The sequence below is a fragment of the Petaurus breviceps genome, unplaced genomic scaffold (assembly GCF_028583685.1).
Source record: "Petaurus breviceps papuanus isolate PSGF00001 unplaced genomic scaffold, PetGlider_PUasm1.0 90750, whole genome shotgun sequence".
NCBI lineage: Eukaryota > Metazoa > Chordata > Mammalia > Diprotodontia > Petauridae > Petaurus > Petaurus breviceps.
Window position 1 is genome coordinate 349013 of NW_027187335.1, and position 19919 is coordinate 368931.

A 19919-nucleotide genomic window follows, 5' to 3' on the forward strand; every position below is an offset into this window, starting at 1 on the left:
AAACTTAACTGTTTCAATACTTCCCATAATATTTGGGTTCCACTGCAATATGCCCTCTTTTATATGTATATAAATATGTATAAGTATATGGTTTTGTTTTTCAGGATTTTGTAACTGCAAGGGTGACTCTTCCTCACTTTGGGGAATATAGATGAATAAACATTTTTGGCATATCTGCATATATACACTTACATATAGCAATATTCATAAGTAAGACCTTTATTTCTTCTAGGACCTTTTTTTATATACAAGCTTATTCTGCCTCTCCTATGGAATCTGAATCAGCATTTCATATTTAGAACCTCAAGAGGATAGGGAAAAAGCACATAAGGACCTTTTTAAGGCCTTTGGTTCCTCACTTGAGAGGATAACCTAAGGTCCTGCTTTTGGCATTTATTGAATAGTTGGCATGTATCCTGTGTGTGTTACTTGGTTCTTGCTTTTTTGCTTTCACCCCTATAACTCACCAAGGAAGTTTCTTGCATTCTTTTCAATAACTTCATAGATAAAGTGCCCACCTAGGTCCAGTTGGCCCTATTGTCCTAAAATCATAGATAAGACCCTCCATGACTTCCTTGTTAGCAAACTTTAGGTAAAACAGGAAACATTTCACTCTTCAGCTCTTATCCCTTTCTACTAGCTGCTATATTAAAAGATCACAAAGCTTAGAACTGGAAGTTGTGATAACAGATAACACTTTGCTCCACCCATCACTATCTTGGAATCCCTGAAAAAGAGAGAGCATTTCAAACACATATCAATATGAGGTTTTGTTTATACAAAAAGAGAACTCTGTGAAGGCATCTTTGGGATTGCCATATCACCAGCCCATTGTGGATATGAATTTGGAGTACTGTAACATCTCACTCTCATTTCCACTCCTGCAGACCTTAGTTGGATACAGAATCACATTTAGTCAATTTTTTTTGGACATGTAAATCTTGTGTGTGGGTTACTTTGTCCCTTCCCTAGTGCAGATACCATGTAATCACTTATTTGAGGCTTTTGCCATCAGAGGAAATAATTCAAATGGGTAAGGTAAACTGATCAAGTCTCATTCTCATTTTTAAGCTTTTTGAATTCAAGGAGCCATCCTTCTAACTGCTAAAGTGAGAGTCTTAATTTAAATGCCTACCATATGATAAATACTGCACTATGTTCTAGGGATCTAGAGATAAAAGTAACACCACTCAACAGTGAGGTGCTTACAGTCTAGCTGGGGTAGAAAATATGTACATAAATAGGTATTTATGAAAGAGATACAAGATTATTTGTGGGGGGAGGAAAGGTGAAGGCACTAGTTGCTAGGGGGTAAGGAAAAACTTTGTGTAGAAGGAAACTCTTGAAGGAAATCAGAGACTTCCTGTGGTAAGAAGGGAGTGTAATTCTAGGTATAGATCAGTCATTGCAACATCACAGAGACTGGAGATGAAGTGTTGTGCATGAGCAAAAGCAAGAAGAAAAGTTTGGTTGGAATGCAGTGTTTGTAAAGGTAATACATAATAAAACTGGAAAGATAGGTTGGGCTCATTTTGTGAAAGAGTTTAAATGCCAGGCAGGAATTTACATGTGATCCTAGAGGTAATAGCAAGCCACCAGAGTTTACTGAATAGGTGAATAATATAGTTGGGGCAGCTGGGTGGTGAGGTGGCTAGAATGCCATGCCTGGAGTCAGGAAGATGAGTCTTCTGGAGTTCAAATCTGGCCTTAGACTCTTCCTAGTTGTGTGACCCTGGGAAAGTCACTTGACCCTGTTGGCTGCAGTTTCCTCATTTGTAAAATGAGCTGGAGAAGGAAATGGCAGACCACTCCAGTATCTTTCCCAAGAAAATCTCAAATAGGGTCACAAAGAGTCAGACACTACTGAAGAACAACTAGACAGAAAGAATAGGGAGAGGTAGAAAAATAGGTTATGATAGGATAAAAGAATTTCACAATTCTTGATCAGAGAATTGGAACAATTGTGGGAGACAGCAAGAGTAAGAGTGTGATTATCTCTTGTGTGTTGCTAGTTAGAGTGGAGGAGTAGGTTGTGGGAGTTGAGGAGATTAAGGAACTGTAAAGTTAGGGTATTTGAGGAAACATCAACACCTAAATATAAAAGGTCACATCATAAAAAAATTAGAAGAACATAGGAGCTATCTTTTATATCTATGGTTAGATGTAGAATTCTTAACTAAACAAGGAAAGAGCAGATCACATACAACAAAAAAGGCAATTTAAATTACATAAAATTAAAAGACTTGGGGGTGGCCGGGTAGCACAGCGAGTAAGAGCACCGGCCCCAGTGTCGGGATGACCTGGGGGATTGAATCTGGGCTCAGACACTTAGCATCCACCCAGAAACACCTGGCCGTGTAACCTTGAACAAGTTACTTAACCCCAATTGCTTAAAAAAAAAAATAAAAGACTTGGGGAGGACTCAACAAAAAAATCAATGCAGCTAGGTCAAGAAAAGTGGCTGGCAATTGGCAAAAATATTTGCTTCGAATATCTCTGATAAAAGTCTGGCATCCAAGATATCTTCTGATCTATAAGAATGGAGGATGAAATACACACACACACACACTCTCACATATATACATTTATTTTTCTTGGTGGATTTCAGGCAGTGGAATGCTATAGGCATAAGATGTTGCATGTAGGGGTGGCTAGGTGGCACAGTGAATAGAACACCGGCCCTGGAGTCAGGAGGACCTGAGTTCAAATCCAGACTCAGATACTTGACACATTAGCTGTGTGACTTTGGGCAAGTCACTTAACCCCAATTGCTCTCCAAAAAGCAAAAAAAATGAAAAAAATAAGATGTTGCATGTATTAGTGGAGGTGGTTGTTAATCAGTTTTGTTTGTTTTTCTTTGTTTCAGGAGAAGGGTCAGGAGTATTTTATGAAATTATTGTTTTGTAAAAACAACAACAACAACAATCTTTTAAAAAGTAATACTTTATTTTCCCCCAATTACATATAAAGACAACTTTTAGCATTTATTTTACAAGATTTTGAGTTCCAAATTTTCTTCCTCCCTCCTGCCCTTCCCCTCTTTCTAAAATGGTAAGCAATTTGATATAAGTTATATATGTGCAATCATGTAAAACATATTTCCATATTGATCACACTTGTGAAAGAAGAAACAGACCAAAAAGAAAAAACATCACAAAAAAATAAAGTGAAAAAAGTATGCTTCAATCTACATTCAGAGTTCATCAGTCCTTTATCTGGATGTCTGTAGTATTTTCCATCATCAGTCCTTTGAAATTGTCTTGGACCATTGTGTTGCTAAGAAGAGCTAAGTCATTCATAGTTAATAGTCATATAATATTGCTGTTACTGTGTACAATGTTTTCCTGGTTCTGCTCATGTCACTTTGCATCAGTTCATACAAGTCAGAAAAGTATCTTTTAATGGAGAAAGAAAAAAAAGGAAAAGCACCCATTCTGGCATGGAGTAAGTAAGGGCTTAATAAATGCTTGTTGATTGACTGACTTAGAGGCAGAAGACATGGATTTAATTCCTACCTCTTAAGACTAACTAGATATGTGACCTTGGGAAAGTCACTTCAACTTTGTGCCTCAGTTTCCTTGCCTAAAAAATGGATACTAACACTCACACAACCTCACAGGGTTGCTTTGAGAAGAGCACAAGGCATATTCAGAGCTGCCTTCCCTAGGCATGTTCATGGTAACAGGTAAGGATGTGGATTGGACAGGGGAAAGGTCCTTAAGCTTTGGGAAAACATATAATTCTTTTTTAAGCAATCAGGGTTAAGTAACTTGCTCAAGGTTACACGGCCAGTCATTTCTGGGTGTGGTGCTGAGTGTCTGAGCCCGGGATTTGATCTCCAGGTCGTCCCAACACTGGAGCCGGTGCTCTTACTCGCTGAGCCACCTGGCCGCCCCTAAGCAATTGGGGTTAAGTAACTTGCTCAAGGTTACATGGCCAGGTGTTTCTGGGTGGGTGCTAAGTGTCTGAGCCCGGGATTCGATCTCCAGGTCGTTCTGACACTGGAGCCGGTGCTCTTACTCGAAAACATATAATTCTTGTGTTAGATCAGCTTGCTGGAATTGTTCAGAGCATTTCCATGGAAGTAAAACTGTCCTCTCTAGCCACCAGTGACTTGGAGTAAGTGGTATCAGCCTCCAGTCACTGTGAGGCCTTGTAGAAGGATAGGTTGGGTTTGGGATGTGACAGGGCAAAACATAAGTATTAGCCTGCTTATTCTCCCAAAGCCTGATTTCTTTCAGTCCCAGCTTTGCTTTCCAAGGTCTGGGCCTGGGCTTTAACTTTATTTGTCTGGCCACTGGATTTCCTCCCTTCTCTTCACCTACATGAACCTTTTGCAAGAGAAATTCAGCTTCCAGAGCTCTGTATTTTTAATTTATGTAAGTAGTAAATAGAGTATTTATGGTTTTCAAACGCAATGCTTTACAGGTCATGGGGAGAGGCAGTATAGTCCTCCTTGATAGGGTAAATCTAATGATCCACCCTTCCTCAAGGTTCCTCCAAAGGTCCTAAGAAGTAGGAATAATAGTGATGACTCACCCAATTTAGTTCCTTTCCTCTCTGTTCAGTGCCATATTCTCTAGTACTAAGTGAGAAGAGGGGCAGGGGAAGCAGATGTCATTATGAGGTACGGAGCTGAGTTGGCACTAGGTGGGTTATTCATTCTGGCCTCAAGACAGGTGTTCTTACCTGTGGTCCACAGGCTTCTCTTGCCCACTATTCACAGATCTTTCAATAGATTTCAAAGGGGTCTGTGAGCTTGGATCAGAAAAAAACTATTATCACTGACATTTGGCTTCCATTGAAATCCTTTTGTTGTTCGGTCTTATCTAACTCTTCATGACCTTATTTGGGGTTTTCTTGACAAAGATACTGGAGTAGTTTTGCCATTTCCTTCTCCAGAACATTTTACAGATGAGGAAATGGAGGCAGAGTCTGACTTGCCCAGGGTCACATAACCAGTAAGTGTCTGAGGCCAGATTTGAACTCAGACACTCTATCCACTGTGCCACTTTTTTTTTTGTAATCCTATATATTTTGTTTTAAATATTTAAAAACATTATTCCAAGAAGTGGTCCATAGGCTTCACCAAACTATTAAAGGAGTCTATGGTACCCCCAAACTTAAAACCCCTAAAGTATCACTTTGCCCAATTCTCACTAGCCAGAAACCTCAAGCCCTCTGCCAGTAGGTAGAACTCTAAACTGGGAATCAAGAAGGCCTGATGTCAAATTCTATCGCCAACATTTACCAGCTGGGTAACTGTGAGCAAATAATTTAACATCTCCTAGGCTCAGTCTCTTCATCTATAAAATGAGAGAACTAACTTTATACTGTAGGGTTGTGAGGGTCAGATGAGATAATACATGCAAAGCCCACAGCGAAACTCTAAGTGGTATATAAACACTAGCTATGATTATTCCCTCTGGCCCTGGGTTCTTCTTTTTAAAAATAACCTTAATTAATGCTTTTGTCTGAATGCCACTGTCATTTCTTCATAACCCTACCCCTTTTCCAAGCTCCCCAAACTGAATTTTCCCTAGTTAATGAGAAAAGGAGCTAATGAAACAACCAGTCGGGTGACCATTTTGGACAATGTATGTATGCAGCATCCTTCTCTGGAAATTCTTGGGTTTTTCTGAACACAAAATATTCCTGGTCTATGAGGATTTCACTCTTTATTAAGTTTATTACAGAGACTTTTATATCTGGTCTGTAATGTATAATTGCATTGTTGAAATCATAGCTTCATCAATCAAGAAATTTTTATGGGGGCGGCTAGGTGACACAGTGAGTAAAGTGCTGGGCCCAGAGTCAGGAGGACCCGAGTTCGGTTCCGGCCTCAGACACTTAACACCCACACAAAAACACTAGCCATGTAACCTTGGGCAAGTTACTTAACCCCAATTGCCCTCCAAAAGGAAAAAAAAAAAGAAATATTTATGGAGCAACTAGTATACAAGGGTGAATTTGACCCCTTTCCCTGCTCTAAAAACGTACCTGATCTTTCCAGGGAGAAAAGAAAAGAAGAGAATGGGGGGCGGCTAGGTGGCACAGTGAATAGAGCGCTGGCCCTGGAGTCAGGAGGACTTAAGTTCAGATCCTGCCTCAGACACTTAACACACACACACACACACACACACACGCGCACGCGCGCGCTAGCCGTGTGACCTTGGGCAAGTCATTTAACCCCAATTGTCCTAAAAAAAAAAAAGAACAAGAAAAGTACAGAAAAATTCCCAAGCAAGTAAAGGAAAAGGTGACTAGAGAGAAGTTTTGAGCAGTGCTCATTAGCAGTGTCAGGAAAAGCTTCATGAGGAAATAGTCCAACTTGGGTTGGACTTTGAAGGACAAATAGGATTTTGATAGGTAGGAAAGACAGGAGGAGGCATGATGAACACAGGCTTGGGGACAGGGACAGGAAGTGTTAGGCATATTCCATCAACAGGGTCAACTAGTTTAGCTGGATAAGTGGCACCATTTTGGGAAGCCTGGAAGAAAAGATTGGAAAGGTTGTTTAGGGCCAGATTGTGCAAATGCCAGTCATGAGTCAGGTTTAACTTCCCTGAAATAGTGCCATGGACAGGGTGGGGCACCTCCTTCATGGGACTTGATGAATGTGAGAAGACTGATGTCTCACTGTTGGTGTTGCCTTAATCCTTCCTAGAGATCCAGGGAGAAAGGTCCAGCTTTTCAATATCTGAGCAGTTCACAAAGTCTTGAGGGTATCTGTTGGCCTTGAATGCATTGATGGGAACTTCTGTGATGTGGGTGTTGTCACAGACCACGAGAGAAAAGGTGACTTTTTTCAGGGCTGCTTGTTGCTTTGGGGTGAACACTTCAGGTTTCTTCCAAAAGAACCTACAGGGGAGGAAAAAAGGTCTCCAAATGGCACTCTCCTTGCCCCCCCAGGACCAAAACAAACCCACAGAGCCTCTGACCAGCCAGGGGCCTTATGAATGGCCTAACCCAACTCATTCCTGAACAGGAATTCTCCTACAATACAACCAATCAGTGGTCATTGAAGTTCTTTGAAGACCTTCAGAGAGGGTGAACCCACTATTTGCCAAGGGAGCCCATTTCACTTTGGGATGTTAACATCAACTCAATATTTGCCTCTTTGCAACTTCCCATTTCTCCTGGTTCTCCCTTTTGGGACAAACAAATGCTGTGTAATTCTATCTGACAACCCTTCAAGGACTTGAAAGACTTTGGTCGTGGTCCTTAAGCTTGCCTGTTTTATATATTTACGGACTATAATTCAGTCCACCTCAGAAACACCCACTTGCCAATGGACCCATGTACTTGGGTGGTGCTAGTTTGGAAGCCAGAAGGCTATTGCATAAAGGTGAGATGTTAATAATGGACTTTAAATGAAAGACTTACTGATTCTTCCTTGACAAGTGGTGATGTATGTGTGTATGTGAGCACATGTGAGGATGGGGCAGAGAGGGATAGAAACAACCCTTAATTTAGAAACCAATCTGAGAATATCCTTCCCTTACTAGATTCCTTCCTTTCTCCATACTGTGGAGTGCAAAAGTTTGTCACCAAGGGGAATAAAAATGAAAGAGAGGGAAGAACTTTTATCACAAATCTTAGCAAGGATAAAAAAGTTCCACCCTTATTTCAAAAAGATATAGAGTCATAGAATATTGAAACTGGAAAAAGTCTCAGAATTCAAACCCCATAATTTACAGGAGAGGAAACTGAGGCCCAGAGAAGGCAGGAGACTTGAGCAAGGTGAGAACTGGTTAGTGGAAGTACTAGAACCCAGCTTTTAGGACTTCTAGCCCTGTTTCCTTTCTGTTATTCCATGATGCCCCTGTCAATCACAACTTCTATTCTCTCCATCTCATCTTTTTAATTTGAGGACACTCACCTGTCTCCATCTCTGATCTTTCTGAATTGCTTCCCCAGGAGACAGCTCAGGAGGGGCCCAACTCTGCCCCCTGGCACAAGGGGCTCAGCAATGGCTCCAATCCACATGTCGATGTTCTCTGAGGTTCCATATAGATCTATGAACTTTTGAGCCAGCTTCCAGTTGTTTCCCAACACGACGCTCAATTCTTCTACTGTCTTAGGCTCTGAGAGGCCACAGAAGCGTCTCCAGGCATTATACCCTGGGCATTGGGTTAGGGGGAAAGTAGAGACAGTCAATCAATCCACAAGCATTTATTAAGTTCTTACTATGGGCCAGACACTGTGCTAAGCACTGGAGAAAGAAAGGCAAAAACATTATCTTGGACCTCAAAGGAGCTTCCATTCTAATAGGGGAGATAGCATACAAACCATGATGTGCATTTGAGAAAGAGATGAAGTTGATGAATGGCAATCTCAGAGAGAAGGCAATAGCAGTGAGGAAGACTATGAAAATCCTCCTGCAGAAGGTGGGATTTGATCTCAGTCTTGAAGGAAGTCAGCAGGTAAAAGTAAGAAGGGAGGACATTCCAGACAGGGCAACAGTCAGTGAAAATATCTGCAACTGGGAGATGGAGTCTTACGTTCAAGGGACATTAAGATGGCTGGGGTTTCTAGATTATAGAGTATGTGAAGGGGAATACAGCATAAGAAGACAGGAAAGGTAGGAGGGGACAAGGCTGTGAAGGGCTTTAAGAATCATCTGATATAAAGAGTACTTTATATTTAATCTTGGAGGTAAAAGAGGAAGCCAGTGGAGTTGGTTAAATAAAATAGTAAAGGGGCGGCCAGATGGCACAGTAGATAGAGCATCAGCCTTAGAGTCAGGAGGACCTGAGTTCAAATCTGGACTCAAATACTTATTAGCTGTGTGACTCTGAGCAAGTCACTTAACCCCATTGCCTCCCACCCAAAAAAATAGAGTAGTGATTTATGTCAATTCTTTATTTTTGCTAACCCTGTTGTTTCTAGTGGTTAAAGGAGGGCAACACCATACCTCCAGGCCTTTAGGTTCAAAGCCTAGGAGTCATTCTGGATTCCTCACTATTTCTCATCTACCCATATACCATCTGTTGCTAAGGTCTATTAACTTTACCTTTGTAACATCACTCACAAATGCTCTCTTCTCTCTTCTGACACTACCCCCACTCTAGTGCAGGCCCTCATCACCTCACATATGGATTACTGCAACAGCTAGCTGGTGGATGCCTGGCACGTAGTAGGTGCTTCACAAATGTTTATTGATTGATTGCAAGTGCTGTCAGCTCTCAAACTTTGATACCCTAGGGCAGAGTCTTAGTTGCCTACCCTCGTTATGGCTCTGCAAACATGTTCCTGATTAAGGTGCTATCCAGAATAGAATGGCTTGTTGTTGTTCAGTAGTTTCAGTCATGTCTGACTTTTTGCAACTCCATTCAGAGTTTTCTTGGCAGAGAAACTGAAGGGGTTTGCCATTTCCTTCTCCAGCTCATTTTACAGATAGGGAAACTGAGGCAAACAGGGTTAAGTGACTTGCTCAGGGTCATACAGTAAGTGATTGAGGCCAGAGCAGCAAAAGTAAGCTTTTCCTACCTCCTCACCCCACCCCCACTCTCCTTTCTTGAGCTCTTCCCCCATGTCTCTTAATCATTTTAACACTTTTAATTTAGTTTCTTATTAGAACTCCCAGACAATAACAGTTATTGTTTTCCTGTTATATACACATTGTTACAAGAAGCTCAAATTTCAGTTCTAACACATAGTAACTGCGTGGCCCAGGGTAAGTCACTTAACCACCAGTATTTTAGTCAACCTTTGAAATTCTAAGGTGAGGAAATTCTCTCTATCAGTGCTGATAGGCACCTTCTCTGCAACTAAAGGTCATAATTGATCCCTGCTTTGATCAGAGCTAGACCTTTAAAAATATAGCTGTGCACCAGAGAGGGGCAGAAGATCATAGGGTCGTAGAGTTTGAAGAAACTGTAATCATCTAATTCAGTCTGGTCAGAAATATTGTCTTAACAATGACTTTGAGTGACTAAGTAATTTTGACTATTATAGATGCTATCTGCATCCCAAGAAAGAACTGATGAATAGAAACATGTATATAATAATTTTACATACATATGTACATACACACATATATGTATACACATATGCCTATTTGTGTCTAATGGTAGCCATCTCTGAGGTGGGAGGGAGAAAAAAAGGGGAGAAAGAGGAAATTTACAATTATGCTTATTTAAAAGGAATATCAAGTTGTACATAGTGAATTTGTGGTTTCATGTGCAATCATCTTTTAAAATTCTATTATAAGGGGCGGGTAGGTGGCACAGTGAATAGAGCTCTGGTCCTGGAGTCAGAAGGACTTGGACAAGTCACTTAACCCCAATTGCCCTGCCTTCCCCCCTCCAAAAAATCAAAAAGACCCCAACAACAACCCCCCCCAAATAAAATTCTACTATGTAATGAAAATGCTTGTTTTATTCCATAAATTTAAAAAAAACCCTAATCTGGTCTCATTTTATAGATGAGGAAACCGAGAACCAGATTTGTCTAGGGAATTATCCAAGGTCCTCCATTTGTGAAATGGGGAAAGTGAATCTTAAGAACTGACCCCAGCAGCCCTCTGTGATTTTAGGATGGCCTATATTCCCAATGCTAAACTTGATGTAAGGAACCTTCAGGAGCCCTATATAAAAGCAGAGGGTTGCCTGCTTACAAGCTCTACATCCAGGCTTGTCTCACCTGGCAGCCCATGATCCCGCCCTCTCTGCATGTTGATGGAGGCCAAGTCAAATCCGTGGATCTTCTGAGTTGGCTGGAAAAGCTTGTCTCGCAACTCACTGCTCATCATTTTATTTTGCTTCAGCATCTTGGAGGGCTTGACCAGCATGCCGCGGATAAAGGGGTCAATTCCACCTGTAATAAGGTAGCCAGAGATATGGACCCTTAAACAATGTAGGCTCAAAGGGAAAACAAGCCATGAAAAAGCAATCTGAGTAGGAAGAAGGCAAGATCTTTTACTTGGTGATCATATATTATAGATCGAACACTTGTATTTTGACCTCTGGTCATTTTGACCACCAGATAGTCTAAGTGACCTCCTTTTCCATTACTAGCTGCCTTGATTCTCTTCTCAGTCATTAATAACATGGGGGCTAGAGAAGAACACTTAACTGTGGTCCTAGAGAAACATTTTGAACGCTGGGCGTGATTCTAGATATACTACCAGAGGCAGAAAGGCCTAGTAGAGGGCATGTTAGCCTTGGAAATAGAAAGACCTTGGTTCAAATCCTACCCCTGACACTCATTAGCTGTGGGATAGTGAGCAAGTCACTCTTCGAGCGTCAGTTATCTTGTCTGTAAAATGCTAGGTTTGTACTAGAGGGCCTTCAAGGTCCTTTGTTGCTCTGCATCTATGATCCCATGATCCCCTGACTTCATTTTGGCAATGGGAGAAGTGGAATTGCTACAGGGATTGACTCTTTAAAACTGAGCAACAGAGACCCAGGGCTCTATCTCCTGCCCTCTTAAAGGTGTTTCCAAATCTTAGAATTATTGTCACAGAATTGTGGAATGTGAGATACAAGAGAGACCTTTTTTTGTTCAGTTATTTCAGTCATGTTTGATGCTTCATGACCCCATTTGGGATTTTCTTGGCAAAGATACTGGAATGGTTCACCATTTTCTTCTCCAGCTGATTTTACAGATAAGGAAACTGAGGCAAATCGGGTTAAGTGATTTGCCCAGAGTCATATAGCTAGTTAGGGTCTGAGATTTAAACTCAGGAAGATGAGTCTTCCTGACTCCAGGCCTGGCACTCTATTGTGTGCCCTAGCTGCTCCTTAGAGATACCTTAGTCTTCCTCTAATCCAATGCCCTCATTTTATAGAGGAGGAACTTCAGTTAAAGTCTCTTTAAAAAGGATTATATATAGCTTATATAAATCTTTAGGGCTTTCAGCTGACGAAACCATAAGTGGTGGTCTGAAGTTATGGACTCTTCCTGGGAGAAAGGAAGATTGGGGGGAATTGGGAAACAAAACAAATAATACTATCTTGTATAGTGCTTTAAGGTTTGCAAAGCACTTCATATACACAATCACATTTGATTGGCCACAACAACCCTGTGAAAAGATCTCCTATAGATATCATTGTCCCTATTTTGCAGAGAAGGGGAACTGAGGCTCGGAGCAGTAAAGGAACTTGACTAGAGGCATACAGTTTGGAAATATTGGAGGCAAAATCTGAAACCAGGTTTTCCTGTCTCCAAGTTCAGAACTCAATACACTATACAAAGCAAACTTGATTACATACTGAAAATTCTCAAAATTCATTTTTGGATGTGTAAATAACTTCACATTTAATACCTTAGAGAGGAAAAACATCACTAGCCTTGAATTTTTCATGTGGAAAGGTGTTGTATCATTTGGATTTTGTGGGATATAGTTTGTGAGGCATTAAATGAAATCATTGCCCATTGAATCTTCCTTGAGTGATAAGAGAAATCTGGGATATACAAATAAGGGAACAATCAAGTCAGATACCCTTGAGACCCTTAGTTGGGAATGAGTGGGCAGTCTAGTGAAGGTTAGAGCAAGTAGGAGAGGGAGACAATAGAGGTGAAGGGAATGGTGGGAACAGTCCTTCTGGTAGACACTCACCATCTTTTATCATTCTCCAGGTATTGAAGAAGAGAGTATTCAGGGGAAGCTCTGGTTCAGAGCCCCAAGGCTCATAATGCTCATCCAGTCGGTGGATAATAGATGGGACCTCAGTATGACCAAATCTAAAGGCCATGGTGAAGACATTGGCAATTCGGGGATCCTCTGATTCCTTGTAGCCTGTGTACCTGGGAATTTCCTTCTCTAGCTCTGAACCCAGCACTAAAGGCAGGTAATTTTCAAAGGTGATAACCTGGGAGAAAAGGGCCAAAGAGAACAGGTGACAGAAGGCTGAGACCTTTAGGTCCAAGGGAAGAAATCTTTGATGAAGTTAATTAAACAGTCTGTCTCTGAACAGAGATTGTGCTATTGGTAATGGTGAATAGAGATGGTCTGAGTGAGAAGGACATCCATTTTGTTTCTATTGAGGACAAGACAAAAACACTGAATTTTCCATAAGACCATAGAGAAGCATCATGATGGAGTGGATAGAGAGTCAGCCTCAAAGCCAAGAAGACCTGGGTTCGAGTCCTGCCTCTGACATATACTAGCTGTGAGCCCCTGGGCAACTCACTTAGCCCTGCATAGCTCTTTGCAAACTCTAAGTTGTAGGGAAGGTGCAGACCTGTATTGTTAGAAAGCATTTCCTATATCCAAGAAATCACTATTTCAGTCTCTATCACTGAACTCTATCACTCAGGTGGAAAATATTTGAACTGGATGAGGCCTCAGATACAATCCAGTACAACAAAGTGAAAACCAGCCCCTGCTTTCAAGGAGCTCACACTTCTTTTGGTGGGGAGAGGCAGGGGTAGTGGTGGCTACACTTTTAAATGGATAAGTACATGCACAATAATTTGAGGAGGGAAAGAACCCTAATAACTAAGGTTTTCAGAAAGACTTAAGGATTCTGATCAATGTAATGACCAACTATGATTCCAGAGGATCAGTAATGAACCATACTACCTACCTCCTATTAACTAAGGTTTTCAGGAATGGTTTCCAACTCAAGATGGAATGTGAACTAAGGATATTTGTAGTGCAAATGTTAAACACCCCCATGTAGGAGGGGATGAAGCAGGTCCATAGAGGTTAAGGTTCTCACAGCTGGTAAGTAGCAGAGCTGGGAAAACTTGAGTGATAGGAGTGATTCTGGGATGTTACAAATCCAATGTTTTATTTGGGACTAGAAAGCTGAATGATGAAAGAAGAGATGGGACAGTGGCAAAAGAAGAAATAAAATGACTGAGGGAGAGGACAGAAAGATAGAAAAGGAAAACAGAGGTAAAGAAAAGAGGAAGAAAGGAGATGGTGCTGAACTAGGAAGGGAAGTACTGGTCCAGGAAGACTAGAGCAAAGGAGAAAACAAACACACTAATACATTGCTGATGGAATTGTGGATTAGTCCAGTCATTCTGGAAAGCAATTGGGAACAATGGCTGAAAAGTCAACAAATCATGCCATACCCTTTGACCCAGTGATATCATTACTAGGTCTATACTTCAAAGAGTACAGAGGGAAAAGGACCCGTGTAGACAAAATTGTTTATAACAACTCTTTTTTTGTCTTTATTAATTTGTTTGTTTACCTTTAGTTTATAAGATTCAGTTCCACAATCCCTTGAGTTTCAAATTTTCTCCCTCTCCCTCCTTACCCCCTCCCCCCACGTATAGCAACTCTTTTTGTAATGGTGAAGAACTAGAAACTAAGAGGATGCCTTTCAGCTGGAGAAAGGAATATAATTGCTAGTGTGCTCTAAGAACTGACAAAAGGGATAGTTTCAGAGAAACCTGGGGAGATTTGTAGGAACTGCTGCAGAGTGAAGTGAGCAGAACCAACAGAAAAATGGAGACAAGCAACTTTGAAAGACTTATGAACTCTGATCAATGCAATCACCAACTATGATTCTAGAGGACCAGTTGTAAACCATATTACCTACTTCCTGACAGAAAGGTGATGGAGTCAAGATTCAGAATAAGAAATATATTTAAGACAGGGTTAATATAGGAATTGACTATGAATATTTGTTCCAAGTGTTTTTTTTTCTTCTCATTTTTTCCCAATGGGGGAGAATAGGAAAGAGAGAAAATAAATGCTTATTAATTGAAAAGAAAGTTAAATGAAATAAAAATTAAATTTAAAAAGACTATAGTAGAGCAGATGTGAATATGCTTCTCTTTCCTTACCTGTGTGATTGCACCCACAATTTTCCGGGCTTCCTGGTAAATTTTTTCTCCATCCCAATGGGGGTTGAGCCTGTTCAGCTCTGTAGCCAACCGGTTGTGCTCCCGTAGAAAAAGGGTGTGGAAGATTGCCAGCAAAGCCTGTTCACTGGCCCGGGAGTCACCTAGGGAAACCAAAGAAGCTTTTGGATTCTCCAGCAGTCACAGGGCCCAGGTATGGGAAGAAGAGGAGTGAGGCAGGAGAAACAAAGTAAATCACCTTAGGATCTAGGTTCCTTATCACACGTGACTTGCTTTCAGGTCATTTCAATTCAATTCCATTTGATTTGTTTTATGGACTAAGTGTGCATGACAGTGGGGAATATGAAGACAAAAAAACAGTCCCCGCCTTCAAGGAGATTACATTCTACTGGAGAGTGTATGTGGATATGTAACATGCACACAGATAAGTAACTACAAAATAATTTTAAGAGAAAAAAAAGACAAGAGAGAGAGAGAGAGAGAGAGAGAGAGAGAGAGAACAATGGTTATGGGAATAAGAAAAAACCTCTAGCTGGAGATGGCACCTGATCTGTGTTTTGAAGAAAGAAAATATGTATTTATTACATGACTATTATGCAATAGGCACTATGTTAGGCACTATTACAAATATTATCTCATTTAATCCCCACAATGACATTTTACAGTCAAGAAAATCAAGATGGACTGAGATTAAACAATTTACCCAGGATAACACAGCTAATAAGAGTCTGAGGTCTGATTTGAACTTAGATGTGATTTCCCATATGTCTAATGGCTAATAGGCTGGTGTGAGAGGAAAGGAGAGTGCATAGGAGAGAACACTATGAAATATGACTGGCTATAAAGATTGTTGGGAGTCAGTTGGTGGAGGACTTTACATGTCAGACCAAGGATTTTGTAGTTTATCCTAGAGGAAATAGGGAGTCATTGAAGATTTCTGAACAGGGGAGTGATATGGTCATGTCTATGTTTTAGAAATATTGCTTGGACAACTGTGAGGAGGGTGGATTAGAAAGAGGAAAAACTAGAAGTATGAATACCATTTAGAAGACTACTACAATAGTGTAGGTGAGAGGAGATAAAGACTTGAACTAATTTTCTTCTTATCTCATCTTCCTTTCTAACCCTACTATAACTTGTGAAGTGGACATTCCAGACCTCCTATTAGGTGATCCACAGGAAGCTTCTCAGCCTGCCTCAGTCAGGCCATTGTCTCTAGGCCTCTCAAAACACACCTCTGCTTTCTTCAGCTCTCTTCCTTGGGATATCTCTATTCTTCCAGATTCCCTCAATGTGATTCTTCCCTAGTTTTTATCTGGGGCCCCGGGGCTCTTAAGATAACTGTTGACCTTTCCTACCACCTCCTGACAGCACTGAGAGTCAGCATGGTACAGAAAAGTAGTATGGTATAATGGTTAGGGAATTCAACCTGGAGTTAGTAAGGCCTGCTTCAGATACTTACTGGCTGAGAGACCTTGGGCGAATCACTTAATTTCTCTATGCTTCAGTTTTCTCATCTGTAAATAGGGGTGTTGGATTTGATAGACTTCCAGTTTCCTTGGAAGATCTGGTTCATGGATAGACCTTAAGCTTCCTTCTTGCTCTAGTTCTATTTTCCTGGTCCATGCTTACTCCAAAGGCCAGCTGGGCATTTGACCCATACATGTGGGATAATCTGCCCTATTTCCATTTTCCCTGGACATAGGTGAGAAAGTAACAGTAGGGGCTTTTCTCCTCCTAAAAACTGCCTTGTGGCATCATGGTAATTTTCCTGGTCTGTTTTATGGCTGGTAGACTGCCCCATTTCTTGTCCTTGTACCATCCCTTACAATGTCCTCCCCCTCCTTTCTCTTGGCTCTCATTCTCTGCTTCTCAGTAGGTGTAGCAGACCATATGTCCCAGATTTTCCAGGACAGTCCCAATTTTAAGAAAAGAAAGTATACTTTTAGTGGGGTAAAATAAAATAAAAGAAGCATCTATCTTTTATCAAATGATAGGCCCCAATTTTTGGTTTGGAAAACATGGGCACTACACCAGCAGGACTTACCAGCCAAGAAGCAGGGGACCCCAGCAGTGGAATTGATGAATTTACAGGGACTGGGGTTCTTGTTGTCAAAGGGTGGGAAGGCCAATCCGTTGTCAGAGAATTCCTCATTGACCGCCATCAGGCCCAGGGGGCTGCTTGTGTTCCGGAGTTTGTTGGCTAGGAGTGGTTCGGGTCCATAAACCATGCTGGCATCCAGGAAGGAAGTCAGGGCATTGATTTGCTCCCGGGTCAGTGAATTGAAGGGATATGTAGGGCAGACAAAGCCAGCCCGAAAGAAAGGCATGCAGAGTCCTTGTTTATTTAGCTTGGGATCTCCAGGTGGGAACTAATACAGATAACAGAAAGTACCTCAGTAGGATTGGCAAGACTGGGACCATCCCATCTTGTCAGAAGCCCTCATTTCCAGGGATAGACATAATAAAGTATGTGGGTTTTGTATCTATTTATTGATATACAGATTGTATGGGTTACCTCCTTCTAAAGAGGAAGCTTGAGCTTACATTTCAATCTTGTCTTTGTATTGGCATAGTGCCTGCACATAGTAGGTACTGATTTCTTGATTGTTTTAGCTCATTTAGGAATTTTATCCATAAGACCATGTTTACCAAATTCTGATGGCCACAATTTACATTAGTGATCCCACATATACAATGGTGAACTTGGTTGATGTGTTGGTTAGTTTTTTTTTCTGAACTTTTTCTCTCTGTTCTTTATTCTAAAGGGGAGGAGGCAGGGTGAGGTGTTGGAAAATGAAGGTGATGGAAAGACAAAAACATGGTAAAATTTTACATGGGTAAAATGTTCAAAAATTACATTGGTGTTTTGGAATTCAGGTATGTGAATGGAGAGAGAGCTAATGATTCCTGTGGCACAGGGGTCCCCATTGTTTAATGTGAAAGAGCTTCTTTTCTTTTTTTTGAAGGGAGGCAAGGCAATTGGGGTTAAGTGACTTGCCCAAGGTCACACAGCTAGGTAAGTGTCAAGTGTCTGAGGTTCAGATTTGAACTCAGGTCCTCCTAACTCCAGGGCTGGTGCTCTATACACTGCTCCCCCTAGCTGCCCCTGAGCTACTTTTCACAGAGGAAAGGGAAAGTGTGAATACAATGGAAAGAACTCTGGTTTTCAAGTCGAAAGACTCCAGAGTTCAAGTATCAGATCTTCCACTTATTAACTGAGACCCTCTCTGGGCCTCAGGCTCCTCACCTAACAGGGTCACACAACCCTTCAAGTAATCTATAAGTTGAGGAAGTTGAACTAGATGGGTGTATGTCAAGGTGTCTTCAGCTCTAAGATTCTGTGATTTCTTTCCCTGAACCTTTGTGATCACCATGGAAGGGAGGGAGAAGGAGGGGTTGGGCTGAAAGGGAAGTCCCTGAAAAGGAGGGGGGAATCTGGTAGAAACAAGGAAAGGGACCCGGTTCTTAGCCAGAATGACTTCCCTGCCAGAAATCCCTCCAAACTCCACAGAGGTGAGAAGTGGCAAGGTAAGTGGTGTGGCATCAGCAGACGGCTAGAGAATAACAGAATCATGGAATTTCAGGATTGAAAAGAAATGCAGTAGCTCTCTGGTCTGATCCATACCTCCAAAGGAAGTCCCATTACAACAGTCTAGAGAAGGGGCCATTCAATCTTTGCTTAAAGATCTCTAAAGGGGCCTGGAGAAGGGGGAGAATCCATCACCTCCCCTGCCCCTTTAGGGAACAGATTTCATTGCTATCATTTCTTTATATTGAGCCTAATTTTGCTTGATTTGGCGCAGCTAGGTGGCACAGTGGGTAGAGCCCCAGGCCTGGAGTAAGGAAGACTTGAGTTCAAATCAAGCCTCAGATGTTTGACCTGTGTGACCTTGGACAAGTCACTTAATTCTGTTTGCCTCAGTTTCCTAATCTAGAGAAGGAAATGGCAAACCACTCTAGTATCCTTGCCAAGAAAGCCCCAAATGGAGTCATGAAGAGTCAGACATGACTGAATAATACCAACAACTATTTTGCCTCTTTGCAATTTCTATCCATTGCTACACTATACAAGCACAACAAAGTTCTTCTTCCACATAACAGCATTTCTAATAAGAAGAAGCAGCATTTAGAAAACACTTTAAAGTTTGCAAAGCACTTTATGAACCCACTCATGTGATCCTCACAACAGCCATGGGGGTAGATGCTATAATTACTCCCATTTTAAATATGAAAAAACTGAGACTGAGAGAGGTTAACTGATTTGCCCAAGATCCCACAAAAAGGAGGCACAATTTGAACTCAGGCCTCCCTGGTGCTACCAAGTTTCCTCAAATATATGAAAGGGAAGGAGAAAAGTAAAAAAAAACCCAAACATTTATTAAACTCCTACTACATGCCAGGCACTATAAAATGCTAAGCATTTTTTACAGATATCTCATTTGATCCTCACAATAACCTTGGGAGGTAGGTGCTTTTATTATCCCTATTTTACCTTGGAGGAAATTGCAACAGTCAGAGATGAGATGACTTGCCTAGGGTCACAAAGCTAGTAATTGTCTGAGACTGGATTTCAACTCAGGTCTTCTAGACTCCAGACCTAGAATTCTTCCCCATGAAGACAACCCTCAGGTCCCTTCTGAGTCTTTTCTTCTAGAGTTCCTTCAGCTTATACGACAGGGACCCAAGGCCCTTTTCCATCCTGATTGCCCAACTCTTGGCACCCTGCAGATTATCAGAGGCTGTGTGGTATAGTGGGTAGAGTACTGGACTCAGAATCGGGAAGACCTAGATTCAAGCCCTGCCTTAGATAATAGCTGTGTGACCAGCAGCAAGTCTCATGGCCTCTGTCACTCTCCATCCCCTCATTTAGGAAATGATGATAATAATAGCACCTGCTTTATGTAGGTGTTGTGAGGCTCAAATGAGGCAATACATGTAGAGTGTTCATCATCATCATTTTCTTTCCTATAGTGCCCAGTATTCCAGATGGGGTCTGAGGAAAGGAAAGCATGACCACCATTCCTTATTCTTGGCAGGGCTAGAGAATCTTGTTACTTTCATTGCATGATTGTTTAATGGATCCCCCTTCCCCACATCTGCTCTTCTCTTAATGAAGCCCATCAGGAAAAACTTAAATATCTACTGGG

General features: G+C 41.4%; 1 protein-coding gene across 1 annotated transcript in view; it reads right to left on the minus strand.

Moving 5' to 3' along the window:
* Positions 1 to 2963: 2963 nt before the first annotated feature.
* LPO (lactoperoxidase) overlaps positions 2964 to 19919 on the minus strand; it is a 35273-nt gene continuing 18317 nt past the window's right edge. The window contains exons 7-12 of the mRNA XM_069067422.1: positions 16817 to 17141; positions 14752 to 14912; positions 12566 to 12818; positions 10648 to 10821; positions 7883 to 8123; positions 2964 to 6861 (exon numbers count right to left, since the gene is read on the minus strand). Of these exons, the coding sequence (XP_068923523.1) occupies positions 6654 to 6861; positions 7883 to 8123; positions 10648 to 10821; positions 12566 to 12818; positions 14752 to 14912; positions 16817 to 17141 (1362 nt within the window). The 3' untranslated portion in view covers positions 2964 to 6653. The remainder of the gene's footprint in view (positions 6862 to 7882; positions 8124 to 10647; positions 10822 to 12565; positions 12819 to 14751; positions 14913 to 16816; positions 17142 to 19919) is intronic.